This window comes from Alexandromys fortis, unplaced genomic scaffold (genome assembly GCF_014885135.2).
Source record: "Alexandromys fortis isolate MF-2015 unplaced genomic scaffold, M_Fortis_MF-2015_v1.1 scaffold_206, whole genome shotgun sequence".
Lineage (NCBI taxonomy): Eukaryota > Metazoa > Chordata > Mammalia > Rodentia > Cricetidae > Alexandromys > Alexandromys fortis.
This window is the reverse complement of record NW_026068097.1, coordinates 1,693,653-1,717,202: the sequence shown is the minus strand read 5'-3', so window position 1 is coordinate 1,717,202 and position 23,550 is coordinate 1,693,653. Positions and strand designations below refer to the sequence as shown.

Here is a 23,550-nt window from a genome sequence, read left to right as displayed (position 1 = left end):
ACAATTTCATATGTTAAATAGGCACCGCAGCCATTTGTCCTTGATTTGAAACTTAGTAGGAATATATTTGTACAGGACCCTTGTTGAAATAGCACTTGTTGACTAGTCCACTGATAATAGGTAAACTATCGTGTATTGTCATACTTTTTCATCTGTCATTCTAGCTATGTACTGTTATTTTTTGTAACCCAGGATCTTTTGTACACTGGGCAAGAACTCTACTGCTGAGCTACAATACCAGCCCAGCACTATTTTATTTGTTGAAGGCATGAGATTTTCCCCTAGGGGAGAGAGCAAGGTCTCATGTAGCCCAGGCTAGCCTTGAACATGTTGTATAAAGAGGCTGTCCATGAAGCCCTGATCCATTTAGCTCTATCTCTCAAGTGCTAGGAATAGAGGCATATGTCACCACATCTATCTCTTAGCTGCTCAAGATTTGTAAGATGTTTCACTGTCTGGGAGGGCCAGCTTTCCTTGGTTCCTCTTTTTTTAATCTCTTTTCCATGTACTTTTGCTTGGACATTCAATACCTTTGTCATGGTAGAAACTGCAAACCTAGAACTGATTTCCACCAACTATATCTAGGGACTCCCTAAGGATCACTATTACCTGAATGGTATATGTAAGTGGAGAGTGCACTTTCATTTCCCATCCTCTCAGACCTGAATAATCACACTGAAACTTTATTGATTACAGCATTGTTTGGGCAATGGCTTAGGCATATTTCTAGCTAGCTCTTTTGTCTTAAACTAACCCATTTTTATTCATCTTTGTATTGCCACCAGGCTGTGGCTTACTGGTGCCAGCATGTTACTCCTTTGGCAGCTACATGACATCTCCCCGACTCCACCTTCTTTCCTCCTCTATCTCTGCTTGGATTTCCCACCTTGCTATATTCTACCATCCCATTAGCCAAAACAGCTTCTTTATTAAGCAATGGTAATAAAACATGAACAGCATCCAGAAGAGTATTTCATATCAGGTGTAGACAAGCAAATGCATATAGTAGAGTGGTACACAAGATCTCATGGGAACATTCATAAAAGGGTTTCCTAGAAGAGGAAATACTGAAAGATGAGCAGAGAAACACCAACCAGGTTAGGCCTAACTGAATGAGTGGTGTGTAATGTAAAGAAGCCAGACTTCCAAGGCAGGGGCTTGTTGCCAAGGGCCATGTATATGTAGAAGGGTGCTAGGAATAGATGATACTATGGTAAAAGGCATGCCAAAGCTTGCAGAACCTGTTTCATCATTTTTTTTTTTCTGAGACAGGGTTTCTCTGCAGCTTTGGAGCCTGTCCTGGAACTAGCTCTTGTAGATCAGGCTGGCCTCAAACTCACAGAGATCCACCTGCCTCTGCCTCCTGAGTGCTGGGATTAAAGGTGTGCACCACCACAGCCCGGCTATTTTTCTTTTTAAAAATCATTCATTGTGTGCATATGTGTTTGGTGGTGTGTGTGTGGTGTGGTGTGTGTGTGTGTGTGTGTGTGTGTGTGTGTGTGTGTGTGTGAAAGAGAGAGAGAGAGCAAGAGTGCCTGGTTTTCATAGTACTGGAAGGTGCTACACATGCCACTGGAAGAGAGAAGTAATCATCAACCTTACCCAGCTATGAACCCTATGAGCTACAGTAATCACTGGACTGGACTGGCAAGACTTGTTCATTGATACAATAGTGGTAGAAATGTTATCAGATTAACCATGCTCCTTGTGATTGAATCCAAAGTCAGCTGCACAAGATAGAGGCCATATCTGGCATGGCTGTTGGACCAGACACCAGTGACGTAATAGGTCATAGGTCCCAGGGGAGAAACTAAGACTATATTCTGCTAAATGAACATAGTAGTAGCAAAAAAATTCCTACTGACTTATTGCTAGACCCATAGATTAGTGCATCCTCCGACCCTCACCAGAAAACCTTCTTCCTCTTATAATAGGAATAATAATGGCAGTAACATGGGGACACACAACTGGCCAGTGTGCAGAAAATAAAACACTGTCCTCTGCTCAGCCCTGAATGGGATGTCTCTACCTTCACCCCTAAGTTCAGGGATCTTTACAGAAGGATTGAAGATTCTAAGAGGTGGTAAACAACTAGATGAAAACTGTGTTTTCCGGACATAAAAGGACAGCTGCACAAGCCCCAGGCAAACTAAATCCGAGGATGGAGGCCGAGATGTGGGCATGATGTGTCCCACTCCTAGCTGAGGAGGTCTTGGCATCTGATAGCTGCTGGGTGAGGGAGAGTCTGTCTTCTTTTAGGGTGTGACCACTGATAGGTCAACCCATGCTACAGGGCAAGACTCACAGCCAAGAGTGTTTGGACAACAAATATTGCTTGTGATAACTTAAAAAAATAGTAAAAAGTTACAGGGTAGGGAAATGGGAGAAATTGGAGAAGGGGAATTAAGATGCTTAAAATGTATTGTATTAAATTCTCAAAGTATTAATACTCTTTAAATGTGGGGGTTCTTCTTCAGACTTTCATGAAAAATTTTCTGAAATGAAATAGCCTTGTTTCTTAAGTGTAATCTAAAAGGTACAAATAAGGACATTGTAGACCCTAAAATGGTAGAATGGTAAAATGGTTCAATAAATTCCTGTTAAAATGGAGCAAAACTCAGGCATAGATGTATACCTGTCATCTAAGCACTGGAGAGGCTGAAGCAGGAGGATTACCAAGAGATGAGTCCATCCTGATCTACATAAAGAATTCCAGGCAAGCTAAGGTTCTAAAATAATATCGTGTTTGTCTAAAAAGAATCAACCCCTCCACCAAAACAGAAATGAAAATGTCAGAAAAAAAACCACTTAGTAAGTAGTTGCCTAGAATCTTGAGGTTAGATATTCAGAGAAATAAATCTATCTACTTTTTCAAAGGAGCTGATCTTCCTAAGCATCCATGTGTTTCTGTGGGATGGTCAGGTCATTTGAAGGCACTTAGAAGTATACAGAGCTCCTCAGTGTCTCCACTAGACTACTGTTTTTTCTTTGTTCTTCTGGAACTAAGGATTTGCACGTGTAGGCAATCAGTCTCACCACTGCACAACACCCAGGCTCCCAAATACTGCAGACATGATTTCCATGAAACTGTCTTCTATTTGAGATCATTTTGAGCCTTCATCAGTCTGACTCTCAAACATCCAGTTCTGAGATGACACTACAGGTCTGTGTGAAGAAGAGGTCTCATGTGATGGAGGAAACCCCAGTCAATCAGAGGAGATTTATACAGCTCAATAAAAATTTAAACACCCAGTCTAAAATTAAGATACATGGAGTAAAATACCATAATGAAACCCATTACTTTATATGCTAACTTATAATGAGTTTTTAAAAACTTATCTACATGATTTAAGCAAATCTTTATATAGGTGCCATTTTAAAATAATGGCTAAGCAAAAAGCCAGAATCTGTTGTTATTTTGGAGCTTTCCCCCCAAGACACAACAATGCTAAATGTAGCTAAATGAAAATGACAAGTTATATTCTATATGTCCAAGCTGTTTTTCCCTGGTGCAAAATAGGAGATTTTCATCTCAACTTTGTCCTTTAACATTTTTCAAATGTTACATTGTGCTATTTTTAATGTGGAAAAACATGCATATGCTCTTTTTGTTAGTCTCACAGCTTGACTAGTAGGTACTGGAAGTGATGGCATGCCCAAATATCAATAGAGGGTAAAACAAAGGAAAAACCTGTGTACCTGCTGAGGCCTGGGCCAGGCCTGGCTTTCCTAATATCCTGGCACAATCTTGACATTGTTCTCTTACATAAAATGTTATTGAGAGAAACTAGCTGAAGGCTGCATGGAGTCCCCCTTCCCATTCTCTGTAAATCTGTGATCCCATGGTTCTAACTTTGACTAAGAACCATTGCTCAAATAACTTGACTACATACAGATTCTTAAGCATTCTGCTAGAGGCTACCTTTCCTTCTAGAACCAGGGTAGGAGGGAAGTTAGCTCTTAAAAACCTACAGATGTAAGGTGGGACACGGGTGTCTGGAAGTGGACCTGCCAAACATACCCCAGTTCTAAGGAAGAACCCTGGTTGGGAAAACCCATACCCCAGGAGGAAGGTACAAACAGCACATCACCAATTCCTGGCAAAAACTAGGCTAGGACCGAATCCTTTTTGAGTTTTCCATGGGCAAAGAAGTTGAATCAGTGCTTAAACAGTCAAAAGAGTAGATATCATCCTCACCTGGGTATGTGGCAAATTACAGAGTGGGCTGCATCCTCACCTACTAAGCAAATGGCACTGCTTGCTTGATGCTTGGAATAGAAAGTGCTCTAGGCCTGGTTATGTTCTCTCAATGAGACATCGCTTCTCAGATGGAGAGGCAAAACCAGACCCACCAAGGTTATATTTGGGAATGTCAATTCACTAATGAGATGCTAATGACCTCAAAACTCTAAAATGTATTATCTAAAGTAGAAAATAAAATGCTAGCTGAAAATCTCAAGTTAGGTAACCCATTAACTTCAGGTTTAAATGTTTTTCAGACAGGAACTTGAGTTAGTAATAAGTTACCACTTGTGGGGGACTTTGTACTTTTTAGTGATATACTGGTGTATGGATTTGGATGTTGTTAACTTAGATTTCCTGCTTAATACTTGTTTTATTTTCTGTAGTTATTTGCCTTCATGTTATGCAGCAGTGAGCTTACATTGTAAGATTCTTGCTTCTTTCTCTATCTAAATCTTTAAGGAAAAAAAGAAAAACATCTAGAAAAAGTCCCAGTATGTTCTGCTTTGAGAACTATAAGCATCTGTTGTTCTAGAATGGTTGCTTCACTTGAGACAAATGGTTTATGGAATGCTTTTTAAAGGATGTTTCCCTATAATTAAAAGATAATTTGTTGGAACGGTGAAAATAGTGGTTTAAGCTTCTACTGTTTTCCACCCCAAGCTCAGATACAGCATCACACGTGATGCTTATATAACTTCCTGAAGAGAAATTTTAGCAATTATGTGATTAAAATGTTTTTTTCCAAAGTATTTGAAGTACGAGCGTGGCTCCTAGTTTCAGAGTGAACTAGGAGCTCTTTGCTTGCTGCCTTCCACAGGGAGAGTGAGACCTGACACTGAGACAGGGTGACCTACAAATGTGTTAGCCTCTTTGATAGCTATTGTGCAACACATGTATTAGCTGCAGATTGCATACTCCTGTGACCCAGTGCACACTGTGAAGTGTCATTGTAGAAGCAATGTCTTGAGAAAGGCCATCTGATAGAGAGCTGATGGAGGCCTTGTCTTGTTTTTGTACTAATGACAAAAAAAAAATACCATTGCCTGTATGTTGATTTTTCTTTAGCCCAAGGTATTAAGGGAAATACAGAGATGGTGGCAATTTTGACCATAAACCTTTACTCTTCTGAAAATTTTGCAATAATATTCATGTAAGATACATCAAGGAATGCCCAAGGCAACAAGTAAGTGTTGCTGTCAAAGATTAAGAAATAGTAATGTGCCTAGAAAGTGCTACTGGCCTATTAAAAACATTCCTACAGTTGATTTCTCTAGGAGAAACTTTATCTAAGCCATTGGTTCAGAAATAGCATTTGTATTGAAAGTGGTTTCATGTTCACTTATGCTTCATGAGAGAGATTCAGAGAAGTAAAGGTGAGCTCCTAAAGTCATGCAGGAGTCAGGAACTTATTTCAAGAAGTCAAAAACTGTTTTCTTACAAAGTGTGTAGCTACACATCCTTAATTCTCAAATTATGTGCCATCTACAGCTCTGCCCAGAGCCTAGCATTCAGGGATAGTGAGGATTTACCCACCCCAGATACTGACTATGATGGTATCAGGTGTTCAGCGTGATGATATGTCACCAATAGACTGCTTAGTTGTGTGCCAGATTTTCTGCTTATGACTAGAGAAGTCCACTGCACATTTTAGTGCTGTTCTTGCCAAAGTCTGAGATAAATATCCATTAACAGACCTCATTTCTTCTTCCCACTAGCATCGAAAACTTAAGCATTAATTCCGTATCAGGCTGGGGCCTTGATCAGTTTCTTAGGTGGTCCATGCCATGACTAATATGTGAGATGCATGCTACCCAGTATGTAATATGACACTTAGGTCTGACACTGTTAGAGTGCATGAGTGTGTTGCATACTTGGAAAAAATCAAAAAGACAATGGGTTCCAGCATGTTGGTGATCAGATTTTACCCTAAAATAAAACTATTGCTGCAAAGACTCTTCCAGAAATTCCATGTAATGTGGGGAAAGGGGCACTGGCATTCAGAGTAGTTAACAGAAGAAAGTGGATAGGGAAATAGATGCCTATTGGACAAGCATCTAGTCACAACATCTCCAGGATTTGCAGGGGCTTCAGGTATTCACTGTGCTCCTCAGTCAAAAATACTTGTTCTGGACCAAGCTCTGTTTTAGTAACTATGTATAGAGGATCTAGAAGTGGCCAGATGGCAGACAGCCATGTGGGCCATTAGAAAGACTTCAACTTTTGCCATGAGCCAAATGGGAAGGCATGGGATGATTGTGGCAGGGTAATGCCTTGACCTAACTTAATGTTATAGCATTGTTGCTCTGATCTTAGAGCTAATAGTTGAAAATGAAAGTAATTCCGAGTTCCCGTGGTGAGCAGAGGGGTAGGAGCTGGTGCTGAGACTGGCAGCACAGTAACCCAGGAGGATGGGGTTCTCATCGACTAACCTGAAGACACTGGGAAGAACTGGACTGCTGAGGTGGAGGCAAGGATTTGGTTTGTGGTATTAGCCTTAGAGTCACCCTCACTCCCAGCTCATGCCTTTGAGGTACCTGGGGTGTTACGGAGTTGACACTTAGATAGCCACTTCCAGAGCAAGGACTAGAATGGTCACTGGAGGACAGATGGTATTTGAAGCTAGGAAATTTATCAATAGTGCCTTGAGAGGTCAGAATCTTGTCATTTCAGAGGCCAGAATATTGATTCAGAATTCATAGAGAGCAGTTAATTAAAAGTTTCTTAATTTTCTGTCTCTTTTTAAATAGATAAACATGTCATGACAGTCTCTTGAGGCAGGTACACTATTTAATAATCATTCTTGGATTTCTTATTTTTTGTAGTGACTTTCAAGTGCTCAGTTGATAATAATTTTTAAAATTCATGGGTACTTTTTAGTCTGGAAATCTGGTATGTGTGTATGTGTGTGGTTAAAAACAAGTGACGTTTGTTGCCATAGAAAATTGAGGTTTCAAAAGTAATTATTCCTGAAGATAAAAGTTAATATAAAGCTGATTTGAATTTTCTACAGTTGTTTCTTTGTTGTAAGTCTCAAGTTGAGTTGAAATTTCATGGTTAGCAAATCTTTGAAATCTATTTTGGGAAAATGAAAGTATGAACTATTAATAGACTATTGTTTCACACTGAACTCTAAATTCCTTTGTTTCTGGCCCTTTTTAGCCATTGTTTGCATTTTTAAATGAAGAGAAGTTTAATGTGGATGGGTGGACTGTTTATAATCCACTTGCAGAATACAGAAGGCAGGTAAGTCGATAAATACTGTTGTCTGGAGTGTGTTGAATTGCAAACATGCATAGGGACATGATATTGTTAGTCATCGTCTTAGAATAAATAAAAGCATTACCTAATATCTGTTCATGGCTGTGGTATCATCCTCATTTTGTAAAATATTGTTCATTATTTTCCTTTTGTATCTAGCAAGCTCATTCTGAAAGCCACATTGAAAGCTGAATGGCTGAGTTCTGCTTCCTTTCCTAGATGAGGAACATCCATTTTGTGGTGTTTATGAAATGAGTTAAATATACATTACTCTGTGTGTGTATGTATAAGCTTAAATATTACTGATCTTTTTATTTAAATTATATATGTTCTGAATTACAGAATCAAATGAGTTAGAACTTTATTCTTACAATTAATATATAATATCCACATAGTTTTAATATATTCATGTAAATGTCACCTGCATGTATGTTCATTTGTTATAATAAGAACATGAACTTTGGGCTAGGGAAATGACTCCATAAGTAAAGTTTTTGCAGCATGACAATATGAGCTTGGATCCCAGAACCCTTGGAGAAAGCTAAATGTGGCAGCCTACACCTGTAATCCCAGCTCCGGAAGAAGATCCAGGAAGATCCTAGGGGTTCTCTGGCCTGAGCCAGTCTAGCCAATCATTGAGCTCCAAGTTCAGCAAGGTTCCTGTTTCAAAAGATAAGCTAGAGAAGAATGTATGAAGGGAGCTGACATCAGCATTTGGCTTTTGCATGTGTGCATACAAATATAAACACTAGTATGTACAGGTGCATCATGTGCATGCACATGTCATACACACCCTGCACAGACTAAGGGAAAATGTCTTCTAGAACTTTTGTAAAGAATGTCACAAACAAGCATATTATGTAACAAAACCACAATTTGACCTCTAATATAACCAATTCTGTGGTACAGCTACAAGTTTTGCAATGGAATTTTTCATATTTCTTCTATGAGGTTCTTAAAATAATTTGGAAATGTTATGAAATGAGCTTTCAATAATCAAATTAAGGCAAGTTGCTTTGTATGAAAAGCAAGTGAACACAAAGTGCTATTCGAGAACCCTAAGCTTGTGAAGAACTTCCCAGCCACCACTTGACCACCATGACCCTGCTTGACTTCCATTTTCAGTTTTGGTCAGTGGCTCGCACCTCCATCAGCAATACCCTGGGGTCGGAGAAGGGGGGTTTCGCTCTAGAATATAGTTAGCAGGGAGCTTGTGACTCGGCTTTAGTCTACTGAGTTTTCAAAGGGTGTGTAGCTCTCCTTTTCATGGCCTCTCTTCTAGACTGACTACTGAGATGAAAGACCATTAGAATATTGTTCATGCTTTAGAAACAAGTCTCTCTGATATTATTAGGAAACTCTCTTACCTTATTTGTCTTTAGTTGACAATAGTAACACTTTCCTTTAGTTTGAGCTTCTAGCTTGAAACCAAAAAAAATCTGTTTTTTAAGAATTGCATGCATAGATGAATTTCTGTAGGTATTTTGTTATATAGACTGCCATTATATTCAATCTTTTTTTTCTTATAACTTTCTGATGGGACTTAAAACTCTCTAATTGGACTCAGCATCAGACTCAACATCTGTTTGGTCATGGTACATAGGGCCAGACCTAAAGAACAGGTACAATGTCTGTCCCCAAAGCAAACACCCACCTAGCTCATGTTCATGTGTGTACTTGTGCATTTGTGAGTATGGGGAAAGAATATTCCACCACCTCTGGTTATTGTTCATAGTTGATGCGGGGGTGACGTCTGTGTCTCCCTATCGTACTAGCAGTCTGCTTAAAATACTACTGACTTCACTCTTCACACAAGTTACCGAGTGATCCTGGGTCTCTAGCCTCTTCATTTAAACAACTTATCGGAGGTGGCGAAATGAGCTTTCCCAGAAGGGTTTCCTTACCCTCCACCCCCCCCCCAGTGCTTTTTCTCATGGTCTTACCCTCTTTCCACTTGGGAGCAGACTGCATCATTCTCTCTTATTTGGAGCAGGGAGAGGAAGTTGCTACCCTCACGTAGACATAGGTTAACACTGCCCATGGCACTTTCCTTTGGAATGGAAGGGGAGGGGTGCATGGCTAGGAGATGAAATAGGCTTATCTGTACTGCACAAGGATTAAAGAATATGTCTACATGAAATAAAGGAAGACATCAAATTCCATAGAGCCTATAGTTATGAGAGATAGTTCAGTTTCTGGAATCGACCAGTGTTTTGTCCATGTTCTCATGTTGTCTGAATTATTGATTTGACATCCTTATTGTAAATAGGTAGGCTGCCAATCACTCTGTGGTCAAAGAGGCATGCACTCATAATGTTAGAAGAAAGAAAGAGCCCAGATGATGCAGAGATAAAGCCATTTCATGCTGACTTACATTCTCTTTTGTCCTGCAGGGGCTGCCCGATCGCCATTGGAGGATAACTTTTATTAATAAGTGCTATGAACTGTGTGACACATACCCCGCTCTTTTGGTGGTTCCTTATCGGACCTCAGATGATGACCTCAGGAGAGTTGCAATTTTTAGATCCCGAAATCGGATTCCTGTGAGTACCCTGTCACATTTCCCCCCAGAGAACGCCTTTTCTTTCATGAGAACTGTAGTCCTGTATTTCACAGAGCATTTTTGTTCCCGACTTTCATTCTGAGGAGTAATTATCAAGTTCCTACTGCAAGTGTAGCACCTTGTGAAATGGGAGAAAACGAACACCTGCCTTCTAGGAGTCTTGAATCCAGGGTGTAGAAGGAAGGCAGGGAAAGAGCTCTAAATGAGAGTACCAGTGAGAATGGTACACTTTAACTCCGGGATGTAGGGAAGAAAGGTCAGGCTCTTGGTTACTGTCATCATTATGGCACAGGACCTGACAAGATGCAGGCTCTTGCTAACTGTCGGGTGAAGTGTGCAGCAACGAAAAGACCCGACTATTCGAATGTGTGTTAGTTCAGGCTTTTTATGCCGCCTCCGGGATGTGCTTATCTGCATCCTGTTTGCAGGCTGCCTCCATCCCCTTAACAAACTGGAGTCAAGTACAGATTATTCCAGATATTATGCTACCATGTCACTGAACCTAGCTCACAAAGTTCTTTTTCAGTCCTTAAATATTTATGGACATGTCATACTTTCTACTAGGTGCATAAATTTTATTGACTAAAAATTTAGAGATTGTTTTTTTCTTCCCCTGTTAATTTTCAAGTGCTGTCATAATAAGTACATTGGGTTTTGTTTCGAATTAGTAGATTTAAAAAAAAAAAACAGTGGTTGAAGAAATTAAGATTTAATGTCACCTTGCCTTTGACTTCTAAGTGTAGACATTCTTGTCCTTAAAAGGATATTTTTTGGAAAAACTTCATGTATTGTCAGCCTATGAGGAATTTTAATTTTTAAATTCTCTTGCTTCTCTGATTAGTGTCTTTTCATATTTTCCTGATCAAATTGGACTTGAAAGTATGTTCTTTAACTCATTTTGTTAGAATGTGAAGCTAGAGTTAGAAGTTCTGTCTTCTTATATTCCACTTGGACATGTTTTTCTGTAGTAGAAAAGCAGACTATACTACTGTGACACCAGACACTTGTCTTTTGGTATATGCTTTGCCTATACCAGGAATGGAGGACTGGGCTAGTATGTATGGGTTTGTGCCACTATTTAGCCTTCATTGAGCATCTGCTGTGTAAAAGATTATGTCTGTCTGTCTGTGTTTTTCGTGGCGTATGGGACAGGACAAAAAATGAGACAGTTGGGCCTAAGCCATTGATCTCAGTCTACCATCATGATCCTGTAGTCTCTGTTGCTCTTCATGAGTGAGAGTACAGTGTAGGAAAAATAATGAACATGTTGTTTTTCTCTTTGTGAGGTTACTTACTTATTTTTCTTAAAAAAATATTAAGGGCAAGCCATTATATTAATTTTATAGTGATCGGTTATGTATTATAAGCCTGGTCATATGCTGTTTCTAGAATACCTTCTGATTGTGTGACTCTTGACAGTAGGTCTCAGAACATTTGTCCAGAAAATGGATATGCCAGTTATGGGCAATACAAGTATTATGTAGTCCTTTAACAACAAACATAAAAATACAAAAATAATTGGTAATAATTACTTAAACACAAATCAGGTACATATGATAATAAAATACCATTGGTTAGTGAACTCATACACTTGCGTTATATTTATGTTAATGGATATGTATTCCTTTTCTCAAACAAGCAGACTTGTCTTAATTTTATAGATGCTGTTAATGGATAAGTGATATATACTCATTTGAGATACTTAGAAAACACTGGTAAGCAAAAACTACCCTGCCACTTATTGAGAACTAATACTGAACTATCCTTTAATTTGGATCCCAGACTACTTTTCTTCCCTAGCAATATATCTTCTGTTTATTTACTTATTTATTTATTTTGGTTTTTTTGAGACAGGGTTTCTCTGTGTAACTGCTCTGGCTGTCCTCGAGCTCACACTGTAGACCAGGCTGGCCTCAAACTTAAGAGATCCACCTGTCTCATGGTAGAAGGAGGCAGAGGCAGGCAGATCTCTGTGAGTTCAAGGCCAGCTTGGTCTACAAAAGCTAGTTCTAGAACAGGCTCCAAAGCTACAGAGAAACCCTGTCTCAAAAAAAAAAAAAAAAACAAAAAAAAATAGCTCAAGCTACTCTTGACAGTAGACCAGGCTTTGCTTCTCAGCAACTATATGGTGGCTCACATCAATCTCTAACTTCAATTCCATGGCATCAGGCACCCCTTGTGGCCTCTGAAGGAACCAGACATGTGTGTAGTACACAGACATACATACAGGTAAAACATGCATGCACAAAAAGTAAATCCAGAATGAGCCACTGTCCCCTAGCTCCTGTAGACTGCCTATAAATCCTCAGTGGGCCTCATGAGTATACCCATGACAGGATTCATACGAGCACAGTCTTATACAAGCCATTGGAAGTAGGTGGGCTGTTGTAGGAGGAGGCCGCTTGTTTGTTCCCAGCTACTCAGCCCTGAAATAATCACACAGAAACCATTATTAATTAAATCACTGCTTGGCCCATTAGCTCTAGCTTCTTATTGGCTAGCTCTTACATCTTAATTTAACCCATTTCTATTAATCTGTGTATCACCACATGACTGTGGCTTACCGGCAAGATTCTGGCTCATCTGTTCATGGCTACATGGACTCTGCCTTCTTTCTCCCAGCATTCAGTTTAGTTTTCCCTGCCTTGCTCTGTTCTGCCCTGAAATTTCTTTCTTCATTAACCAATAAAAACAACACATATATAGAAGGAGCTCCCATACCAGTTGACAGATCTGAGAACCATGCTGTGTGATAGAAGATGGAATTTTAAGGTAGGCCAGTGAATTTCCCAAGGTATGAGCATCCTTGGCATGGCCAGATCTCTAGCATTGGAATAAACATACATTCTTAATATAATGTGACAATTTTCAGAAGTGAGAAACTTGCAGCATCATAATAAAACTGTATTGTTAAGCATCTATGTATGTTACTTGCCATTATAGAGGAATAACTTCAAAGTCATCAGAATATTTTATCTTATATTAAGTGAGCCCAAATGGTTTTATTGTTTCATCTTTGTGTTTGCGTTTCCTCATTTTTGGAACTGATTTTGCTGGCTCTGGAGCCTGCCTCTAGAAGCTAATGTGAGCTCACATTTATTGCATACTTTATGGTCATTCTTCTTTTGTCCTCCCAGAAGCCATCTGAGGTCATTATTATTCTCTCCATCTGACCAGGGAGGGTCATAAGTTCAGTGCCTGAGGGTAGCACCACAGGAGAACTGATTGCTCTCTGTATATCCTTCATATTCATAAACATTCACATTTGACTTTTCAGTGCCACACTGCTGTAGTTATGCATATTATAGGACTCAGTGTACTATAACAATATATATATACACACACATATATATGCAAATATATGTATATATATAAAACATGTACTGACTAACTCAAGCTATATATAATATGTATAATATGTACTGACCAGATCAAGCTAACTGGCATATCCATCACCTCAGATAGTTATCATTGCTTTGTGTTGGAAGCACTTGAATCATTTTGAAGTATCAGTTAAGTACTACTGTCCACTATCCAACTGTAAGGAAACTAAGGAAAATGAAAATGAAAACTAGGCCTCCCCACATCTTCAGAAGTACCTGCAGTATCCAGCTCAGTACTTTTCAAGACATTATGTTATCAGCTACTATTTATGTGCAAACTTTCATATGCTTTGAGTGAGCTAAGAAGCCCAGCATCACATGGTCTAGGCTTGCCAATCAATTGAAGACTGACTCTGAGGGTGGCCACATACGCCCTTTTAGGCATTGGGATCCAGACTTCATGGTGGAGAGTGGTAGCTCTCCTGGCCGCCCAAATCCTTCTTTGCTTCCCTTGTATTTTCTTCCTCCTTTGTTGCATTCTAAGATCAGAACCATTGGAAAAGGACTGGTAGACATAAGTCACCTCTATGGGTAATACAGTGATTGCCTTTACCCTTCACTTATTGTTTAAGTTGTTTTCATGTGATAACAAGGACAGCACAAGCTACCAAATTCCAGTGCTAGCAATCGGTTTATACATCCTTTCAATAATTCAGCTTTATTGTGGTAAGCATCAATTTATAGTGTTAATTTTAAAAGAAAGGCTGGTAAAACTGACTGTTCTGATTGTTTCTGAGAAGTTGTGTTAAATGTATGTGTTCTGATGCCATGCACAGTGAAAATGACTAGTGAGCAAGTATGCTGTTTCATGATTGTCAGTTCTAATGACTTCTGGAGACTCGCTAGATTAAACTTTCTGAACTAACCGTAGGTACTGTCATGGATTCATCCAGAAAACAAGATGGTCATTATGCGCTGCAGTCAGCCTCTGGTCGGTATGAGTGGAAAAAGAAACAAAGATGACGAAAAATATCTGGATGTGATCAGGGAAACTAACAGACAGCTTTCTAAGCTCACGATTTATGATGCACGACCCAGTGTAAATGCAGTGGCCAACAAGGTGAGTGCAGTCAATGGACACCTAACTTAATATGATCTGCAGTGTTTTCCATGAATGGTTTTCCCATAATGTGGATTTATTTTGAATTTTTATGTAATTTTTTAAGTCACGTTCTCACTGAGCACATAACTGTAATTCCAGCACTGGGAACATGGAGGTGGGTAAATCAGATCATCCTCAGCTGCATAATGAGTTCTAGGCTAACTTAACTTACATTAGGCTCTCTCTCCAAAAAAGTGAATGAATGAACAATAACAAAAGAAATATTATGAATTTTAAGCCTAGTCATATACACCTGTAACACCCATAATCCTAGCACCAAGGAGACAGAGGCAGGAGGATCCTAGGTAGTTTAAGCCTATAATCTTAGTACTGGAGAGGCTAAAGCTCGAGGATTGTCATGATTTCCAAGCCAGCCAGGACTAAACATTGAGATCCTGTCGAAAACAAGCAGAGAGCTAAAAATCACAAAATGAACAAGCCAATACAAGCCAAAGCAAGCCTTCCTTAAATGGCATGTCTAGAACTGTAATGAAAGTGGCTTTGTCCTAGAGTCTTATGCAAAAGTAGTCTTTGAATCCCTTGTGGCTGTAGCTACTCATTGTGTGAACTGGTGGGGTATCTTCAGGAATTGTGAGAAGCTGCTATTATTAAAATCTTAAATTTATAATTTTATCTGAAGACTTCCTTGTGTATACCATCTGTACCCATAAACTATCATTTATAAAAGATAGTTAAAGAAATGAGTAGATCCGTGTATGAATTTTATAATCACCAACACAGAAGTTGAGTTTTTCAAAATATAAATCTTAATTCACTTTTTGCCTTTTGAAACAGAGTATGTGAAATATACTTCAAGTGGATTAGGGTCATCACTGTAAGCATCAGTGACTGTATGGTGTTACCCCAGAAGCTGTTCTAAAAAGAAGCTCTATGCCCTTTATAAGTGATGACAGGCCTACCATGCTTCAGGGGCTTCGGGGAAAAGGAGTTGTTTGCCTTTTAATGGCTTGTTTGTGTTTTTGTTTGTTTGTTTGTTTGTTTGTTTGTTTGGTTGGTTGGTTGGTTGGTTGGTTTATGTGAGGGTCTCACTGTTTAGTCTAGTCTGGCTTAGAATTTATGACAATCCTCCAACCTCAGCCTCTCAAATACTAAAATTAAACTACCTTGCCTTGTTTCTGGTTTTGTGTTTTTGATTCTCCCATCTTTCCCTGTGTTGTTAACAAATGCTCACAGGTAAGTCTGTCCAAGTTGCTCACTCCCACATTCTGTCTTTCAGATTTATTCTCTTTAGCTATAGACTTAAATTTCATCATCTTTAATGCTTTGCTCATCCCAAGGTCATTTATCTGACATCTTCAATTATTCAGAACCCATCATAAGAACTTGAAAGCAAAGCAAGTCCTTGAGCAGCCCAGATAGATGCAGCAATTTCTGAAATGGAATGTGCATGAAGCCTTTTTCCCCTAGGGTGTGTTAGACTGTGAGTGGGGGGGTGGGGGTGCTCGGCTCTGCTCAGTCTGTGCCTCAGCTGTCCTACCCCTTTAATCCTGGGCTGCCTGCCCTGGCTTCATGTTTGCTTTAGATGAGATATTTGTTAACACAGTTGGAGTTTATGGAGAAATAATTTCAAACTTCTAGGTAAAACAGTCATGAAGTTGAATTGGTAAGTCAATTAGGAATTATAAGCAAAGGATTTAGGAAATTAAATCTCAATATCTTCTCAAATTATCCTTAATTTTATATATTTTGAATCCCATTATCCTTCATATATAATTCAGGGCGATCACATGTATAAACTACAATATTTCCATGTACTTATTTAGCCTGAAATAGATATAATGTAACATTAAAATAAAGTATTTAGAAAGAATATTTTAAAATATTAAAGTGTGTGAGATGAATACCTTAGTTATATTAAACTCTAAAGTTCATTATAGCAACAGAATTCTTAAATGCCTTTTTAATACTGGAAAAATAAGCCTCTGTTTCTAGTCCTCTTAGGAATGAGAAGAGGAAAATTATTAAGGAAAAAAACTAGAACACCTAAACTTTAAAGCACTCTGGGTCATTCTTAAAACCTCTCCTCCCAGCTCTGTCTTTCCACTAGTTGTCTATATCCATAGCAACAGGCCCTTGGCACTTTATAACATTCTAGATAATTTGGGTTGTTCACTTTTGTTGAAGAAAGAAAAACCAAAGGGAAGACTTCAAAGGTAACCAGAGATGGAGAATTTGAACTTTCGGGAACACAGTCTGTGCTTGACTAATTGATTTTTACCCTTGCTGACTTCTGTTCTCTTGGCCCCTAATAATTGTTCCTCCCTTGTGGATATTTAGATGTAATCGGCAACATCACATCATTTTCAATTAAACAAAGCCCAGGGTTGGGAAGGTCTAGCACCACACGGTTTCTATTTTGGGGCAGAACACTGTGCTGAATTAAAGTAGAGCTGTGTTAATGTCTGGTTTTGCCAGAAACTTTGGCAATGACTAAAACATGTATTTTTTCATTTTGCTTTTTTTAACACATCATGCTCAGTTATTTATGAAAGGAACTCTAGTGTCAAGCATCTCTGAAAATCCCCATAATTATGTAACAGCCACACATGCAGAGGTGCAGGCCCTCTGTCTATGGGAGGGTGAATATGTCATTGCATTATATATAAGCTTGCAGAGCTAGCTAAAATAACCCAGCTCTTACTTGCCAGGTCTGTGCCTGCAGTTTGCAGAAGCGACTGCCAGGCAGATGCCAGTAACTCTAGCCTTCTTCCACAAGGTATGGACAGCCAGAAAGAGAGGGAGGTGATAACATTCGTCTACTGATTTATTAACAAAAAGCTCTTTTTTAAGTGGCAAATAGGGGCTGGAGAGATGGCTTAGTGATTAGGAGCACGTACTGCTCTGCCAGAGAAACTAAGTTGGGTCCCAGCACCCGCAACTGTCTGTAACTCCAGTTCCAGGAGATCTGACACTCACATTAGAAACAAAACAATGACTAAAAAGGGAAAATAGAAAATTGGTGTGGTGGCTCACACCTATTATGTCAGCACTTGGAATGCAAAAGCAGGAGGATTGCAATGAGTTTGAGGCCAGCCTATGCTAGATAGTGAGTTCTAGGCAGGCCTGTGGTACAGTGTGAGACCCTGTCTTTAATACAATCTGCCATACAGTTGTGGAACATGCCTTTAATTCTAGCACTCGTGAAGCAGAAGCAGGCAAACCTCTGAATTTGAGACCAGCCTGATCTACAGAGTGAATTCCAAGATAGCTAGGGCTGCACAGAGAAACCCTGTCTTGAAAAACCAAAAAAAAAAAAAAAAAAAAAAAAAAGAAAAGAAAAAAAAGAAATCAGCCAGGCGGTGGTGGTGCATGCCTTTAATCCCAGCACCCGGGAGGCAGAGGCAGGTGGATCTCTGTGAGTTCGAGGCCAGCCTGGTCTACAAGAGCTAGTTCCAGGACAGGAACCAAAAAATGCTACAGAGAAACCCTATCTCGAAAAATCAAAAAAAAATCATCAACAAAGGGATCATTTCCCATTAACTTATTGCTGATGATCTATAAATGAAGCTTAAAAGAAGCATTCATGCCTGAATATGTTTTCAGTTAGGAAACTGAGGCCTCGGGCCTGACACATAGGTTTTTAGGTGTGAAGTTCAGGTGATATCCTTCCTTTTTCTGTGAGATTTCCCCTAACACAGTAAGCCTGAGGCATGGGACCCAGCTTGCTTTGCTTTTCCAGCTCTAGCTACTGGCTTATCTTCCTAACATTGATATGCAGAAAAAGAGGGCTATTGTGCGGGTGACACATTTGCATGCTGCTTTCCTCTCGGTCAGCCTGCTTCCCTGTGCTCCTCCTATAGGCAGTCTAAAGTTAGTACCTCTTAAAAATCTCAGATCTCTTTCAGGTTTTCTTAAAGGGCCCAAATTTACCTATCCCGTGATATTTCAAAATCCTTTAAGGAAAGTACAGCCACGTTCCTAAACAAATTCATAATGTCTCTTTTCATCATTGTGGAAATGGATACTTTTCACATTGTTGTGGTGATTAACTGAAGTTCACCCTGGCAAGTGGACTTCACTTAGTACAAATGAACTCAGTATTTCATAGTAGAACAATTGCTTAGCATATACAAGGCATTGAGTTTAGTATGTAGTGCCACGAAGACAACAGCAATGAAGCTTTGTGCTTCATATGGTAGGTGGTAGCCATCTTGTCCCTCTTAGACTCTTGTGGGCCCACTATGTGTAGCTTGATGTTTGTAGAGTGGAAATATAGTTGGGATACAATGGAAATGGTTTCTATGTTGAAATCAAAGCAGTCTTAAATTCTATTTATTACTTGCATGTCTTTGGAATAAGTAAACCTCTTAGTTTCTACTTTCCAGAGTGCAAATTGTGGATACTAACATCTGTCTTGTAGCATTCCTGTAAGAGGTAAAATTACAAAGCACAGCAACATAGAGCCTCATCAAAAGGTGACTTCTATTAGCCATTGTAAAGGAGTTGGCTCTTTTTAACCTGTTATACCTAGGGAGTGAACCCTGCTTTACAGACAGGACACTGATGCTTCAAGGGTAGTGTTTGGCCCCAGATCATGTGGTGAGGAGAGGGTTAAGCTGAGCTGTTGGCTTGTGTCTGCCTACAAAAGTTGATTTCCCCTAATACATTTTAGCCTATGAGAATGCTTACAATGTTGCAGTGCCTGCTACTGCATTAGTATGGCTACCCCTTCCCCCAAACAATACAATGATATCAACAAAATTGATGGAGGAGGACTTTTCACAACCTGTTCTTGCTTTTCCAGATCTAGAAGAACCAATGGTTACAGAATATTTTAAAGGGAATACTGTTTGATGAATTCAGTTCCCCCCTTAAGAAATTGCCAGCATTCCATATTTTTCTCTAACTTAAAGTATGACACAGGTTGTTGAGGCTTTGTACTGCATAGGAAGTCAAAAATCACATTAACTATTTAAATTAGAGGGGTTTGAATTAAAATTTTGAAAGTAAATAATTTATGAGATATTTTGGCTAAGGTACTAATAAAATAGAAAGCCTAACTGATTATAAACTTATTGTTTCTTAGGCAACAGGAGGAGGATATGAAAGTGATGATGCATATCAAAACGCCGAACTTTCTTTCTTAGACATTCATAATATTCACGTTATGCGTGAATCTTTAAAAAAAGTGAAAGACATTGTTTATCCCAACATTGAAGAATCTCATTGGTTGTCCAGTTTGGAGTCTACTCATTGGTTAGAACATATCAAGGCAAGTATACTTTAAAAAATATTTGCAGCTAAAAAAGAGTACTTATTTTGAAGAAAATGAAATTTTTCCTCAAATATTCAAAAATTACATGTGGAAAAAGAAACTGCAGTAGAAGATTCTTGATTTTTTTTTATAATTTGCTTGCATGAATTGAAGATTTCACATTGTTCTCTGTTATGTTTAGAGTCTATAGAGCTTTCTCTTCTAATCTTGTCAGTAGTAAATAGTTTCATTTAGGTTTATTTACAAATAGCCCATTTACTATCCTACTTTTATTAGGTATATCACTCATCTGTAGAGGGAGCTGCGGGCTACATTCCTGCCACCCAGCGCCTAGCTGCCTGGCTAGCTTATGCCCCAAAATAACAACACACAAACTGTATTCATATAAACACTGCTTGGCCCATTTCTATTAATGTGTGTAGCACCCCAAGGTGCGCTTACGGGGAAGATTCTAGCCTATGTCCATCCTGGGTCAGAGCTTTATCACGTCTGCCTCAGAGAGCAGAGCTATGGCGTCTGTCTGAGGCATCTTGCCTCACTTCCTCTTCCTCCCAGCATTCTGTTCTATTTACTCTACCCACCTATGTTCTAACATATGAGGCCAAGCAGTTTATTAATTAACCAATGACCTTCCTCCATCATTTCCCCTTTTTCTGTTTAAACAAAAAGGAAAGGCTTTCACTTTAACATAACAAAATTACATATAACAAAACAGTTATCAAGCAAGAATTACAGTTACAATATTTACATCTATTTTATCTTTTATCATAACAAAGGAAAACAACTATAACTATCTGTTCTTCAACTCCATCAAAGACTCCAGAAGGATATAATATTACCTAAGTAAATGAGAAGGAAGCAACTTACAAAACTCTAGAAATCACAGAGACATCTCACTGCCTGGACAGCCACCCAAAGTTCCTCTGTACCGTTGGGGTATCCATCTTCAGCCTACAGACCCATAGTTTCCAGCAGACATTTCAATGAAGCAGTAAATTTCAAAGGCAGTTCAGTCACTATCTGCTGTGTCCTGCAGAATGTCTCGCAGACTCTTTCATGAATCAGGAACCCTGAAAGATCATCTCACCTTTAGGCAAGTTCAGTAGTCCTCTCTCTGCGGGCTCTCTGTGTCCAGTTTATGCAACAGTCCAAGCAAGAGCAGTTTCTTGCCCAAATGGCTATCAAACTCCATAATAAGGTGCCTCTTCGATGCCCATCTTCTTCTTGAAGTAGATTGGTGCTGCCAGGAGCAGACGTGTCTCATTGTAATGAAAAACCCTAAGTTATTAAAACATTAAATGTCCTATTCTGTAGTCTTTGAAAGATATGAAGAATGTCTATCTAAAATATATCTATGTACATCTATAAAATCTAACTAACATAACTACAAGCTTGACTATTATTAATGATTATCCATTAACAACCTATATACATGAACTACACCATCACAATACCTTAATCAATATCAGAAAAATATATACATATAACAAGATTGACCTTAAATTTATATCAGTTAAGTCAAATCCATACCAATGCAAATTATTCATATCTCTATCATGCCCCCTTTAAATGTAAAAGAACATTTATAAACAATATTTGGGAATATGGGCTCAGTTATTTCTCTCCAAACTGCTTCCTGCTGAATGTGGCTGCTGTTAATTAGGTCTTTCATGGTATAATCTGTGTGCTAGATTCATCTCAGTCAGCAGTTGAGTGAAGTGATTTTTTTGAGGGTGTTCACAGTAACCCTTCAGGAGGGTGTGGTCCATAATAGAAGAAATCCACAGGGTCTCATCCTCTGTGAAAACAAAAGAAGAAACTCTTTTCCAAAGTATCATATCCTTAGATCCAAATTCTGAAGTCAAGGTATTTTCAAAATATCTATCTTGGATTAGTTCAACAGCATTTATAAACAAGTATCTTTTAGCAGCTGTTGCTCTTTCCTCAGCATTCAAACAATTCAAAGAGAGCATAATAGCATACAGTATCAATATTCTCTGTGTATTTTCCATCTTTGTACAGCTTTATTTTAACCTCTATTTTATTTATTTTTACTTTTAACATTTTGCTTTTTGAGACAGGTTCTCTGTATATCTTTGTCCTGGAATAACTCTGTAGACCAGGCTGTCCTTGAACTCTCAGAGATCCATCTGTCTCTGCCTCCTAAGTGTTGGGATTAAAGGTTTGTACTACCACACCCAACTACTCTCTTTCTTCCTTTTTTTGTTTTTTACTTTAAGAACTTTAACTTTTAGCCTGCATATATTTTTAGCACACTGTAAACCATTCAGAAATTTTCTTTGCTTTTGAATCTCTCTTTACTGTATCTTTCTCTTTTTTCTGACCACATGAGCCTTTAACTTACTGAGCAATATAGGTAGGATTAAAGCCGTGGCTTTGCTGGCTAGATCTAGCCCATTCCTTAGCTTTCCAGACTTGTGGCTGAGGTACCTGTCAGAGCCGTGTTCATTGCCACAACTCCACAGAGTTTCAAGGTCCCTGCCAGCAAGCAAGCTGCAACAGTGTGTCCACAGACAACACTCAAGTCCTCTCTCTGTAGTGGGCCCTCCTGCCTCAAACAGTCAGAGTTTGCCCTGGCAGGACAGCCCAGAAAGCCAGCATTTTTAAATGGTGCAGCTTTTTTCCTGCTACAGCTGAAAACCAAAAAGCATGCGTTCAGCTTTTCATCAACACCATTTAAGTATTTTGTGGCAGAACCTCTTTAGAGCTGCAGGGTTTTGCAGCTAAAGCTGAGTCAGGAAGCCTCTCTTAGATGAGAGTGCTTGCTTGCCTCTAGCAAGCAGAGCCCACCCGAGAAATTGTTGCTACCAAGAAAACATGCTTTAATCTATTCTTTCCCAAGCTTTCTCAGGCTTTTTTGTGGACTGATTTATCCACGTTGGGCGCCATTCTGTAGAGGGAGCTGCAGGCTGCGTTCCTGCCACCCAGTTCCTGGCCACCTGGCTATCTTATGCCCCAAAATAACAACACACAAACTGTATTCATATAAACACTGCTTGGCCCATTTCTATTAATGAGTGTAGCACCCCAAGGTGTGCTTACCGGGAAGATTCTAGGCTACATCCATCCTGGGTCGGAGCTTCATCACGTCTGCCTCAGAGAGCAGAGCTATGGCATCTGTCTGAGGCATCTTACCTCACTTTTGCAGCTCCCTCTACACTCATCGACCAAGACAGAGGTGCCTTTTGTTGTTGTTGTTTTCATTTTAACAATTTATTAATAACTTATTGGGTTTTTTTTGGGGGGGTGGTTTTCAAGACAAAGTTTCTCTGTGTAGCTTTGGCTATCCTGAACTCACTCTGTAGACCAGGCTGGCCTCAAAATCACAGAGATCCACCTGCATCTGCCTCCTGAGTGCTTAAGTTAAAGGCGTGCACCATCGCCCAGCTAATGATTAATTTTAAAGAATAGGTTTTGCATTTTGATTACATTCAATTGTTTGTCCTGATAGAAGCATAAAAACTCTCTTTTCAAAGCACAAGTATGTAGACATCATTTCCTGGCCACTCAGGCCCAAATAATCACACAGAAACTATATTAGTTACAACACTGTTTGGCCAATGACTCTCACGTATTCCTACCTAGCTCTTACATATTAAATTAACGCATTTTTATCAATCTATGTATCACCACTAGGCTGTAGCCTTCCAGTAAGGTTCTGGTGTGCCCTTCTTTTTCATCAGCTACATGGCTTCTCCTTGACTCTTCTCTCTCTCTCTCTCTCTCTCTCTCTCTCTATAT

General features: G+C 39.2%; 1 protein-coding gene across 2 annotated transcripts in view; it reads left to right on the top strand.

Moving 5' to 3' along the window:
- The window catches only part of Mtm1 (myotubularin 1), a 117,461-nt gene that overhangs the window by 67,944 nt on the left and 25,967 nt on the right, over positions 1–23,550 (top strand). Inside the window, exons 1-5 of one of the 2 annotated variants that reach the window (XM_050123650.1) lie at positions 7,425–7,489; positions 9,072–9,126; positions 9,898–10,047; positions 14,322–14,510; positions 19,600–19,785. In XM_050123650.1, the coding sequence (XP_049979607.1) occupies positions 7,425–7,489; positions 9,072–9,126; positions 9,898–10,047; positions 14,322–14,510; positions 19,600–19,785 (645 nt within the window). Of the gene's footprint in view, positions 1–7,405; positions 7,490–9,071; positions 9,127–9,897; positions 10,048–14,321; positions 14,511–19,599; positions 19,786–23,550 lie in introns of those variants that run through there. The other variant, XM_050123649.1, reaches the window with a different exon arrangement.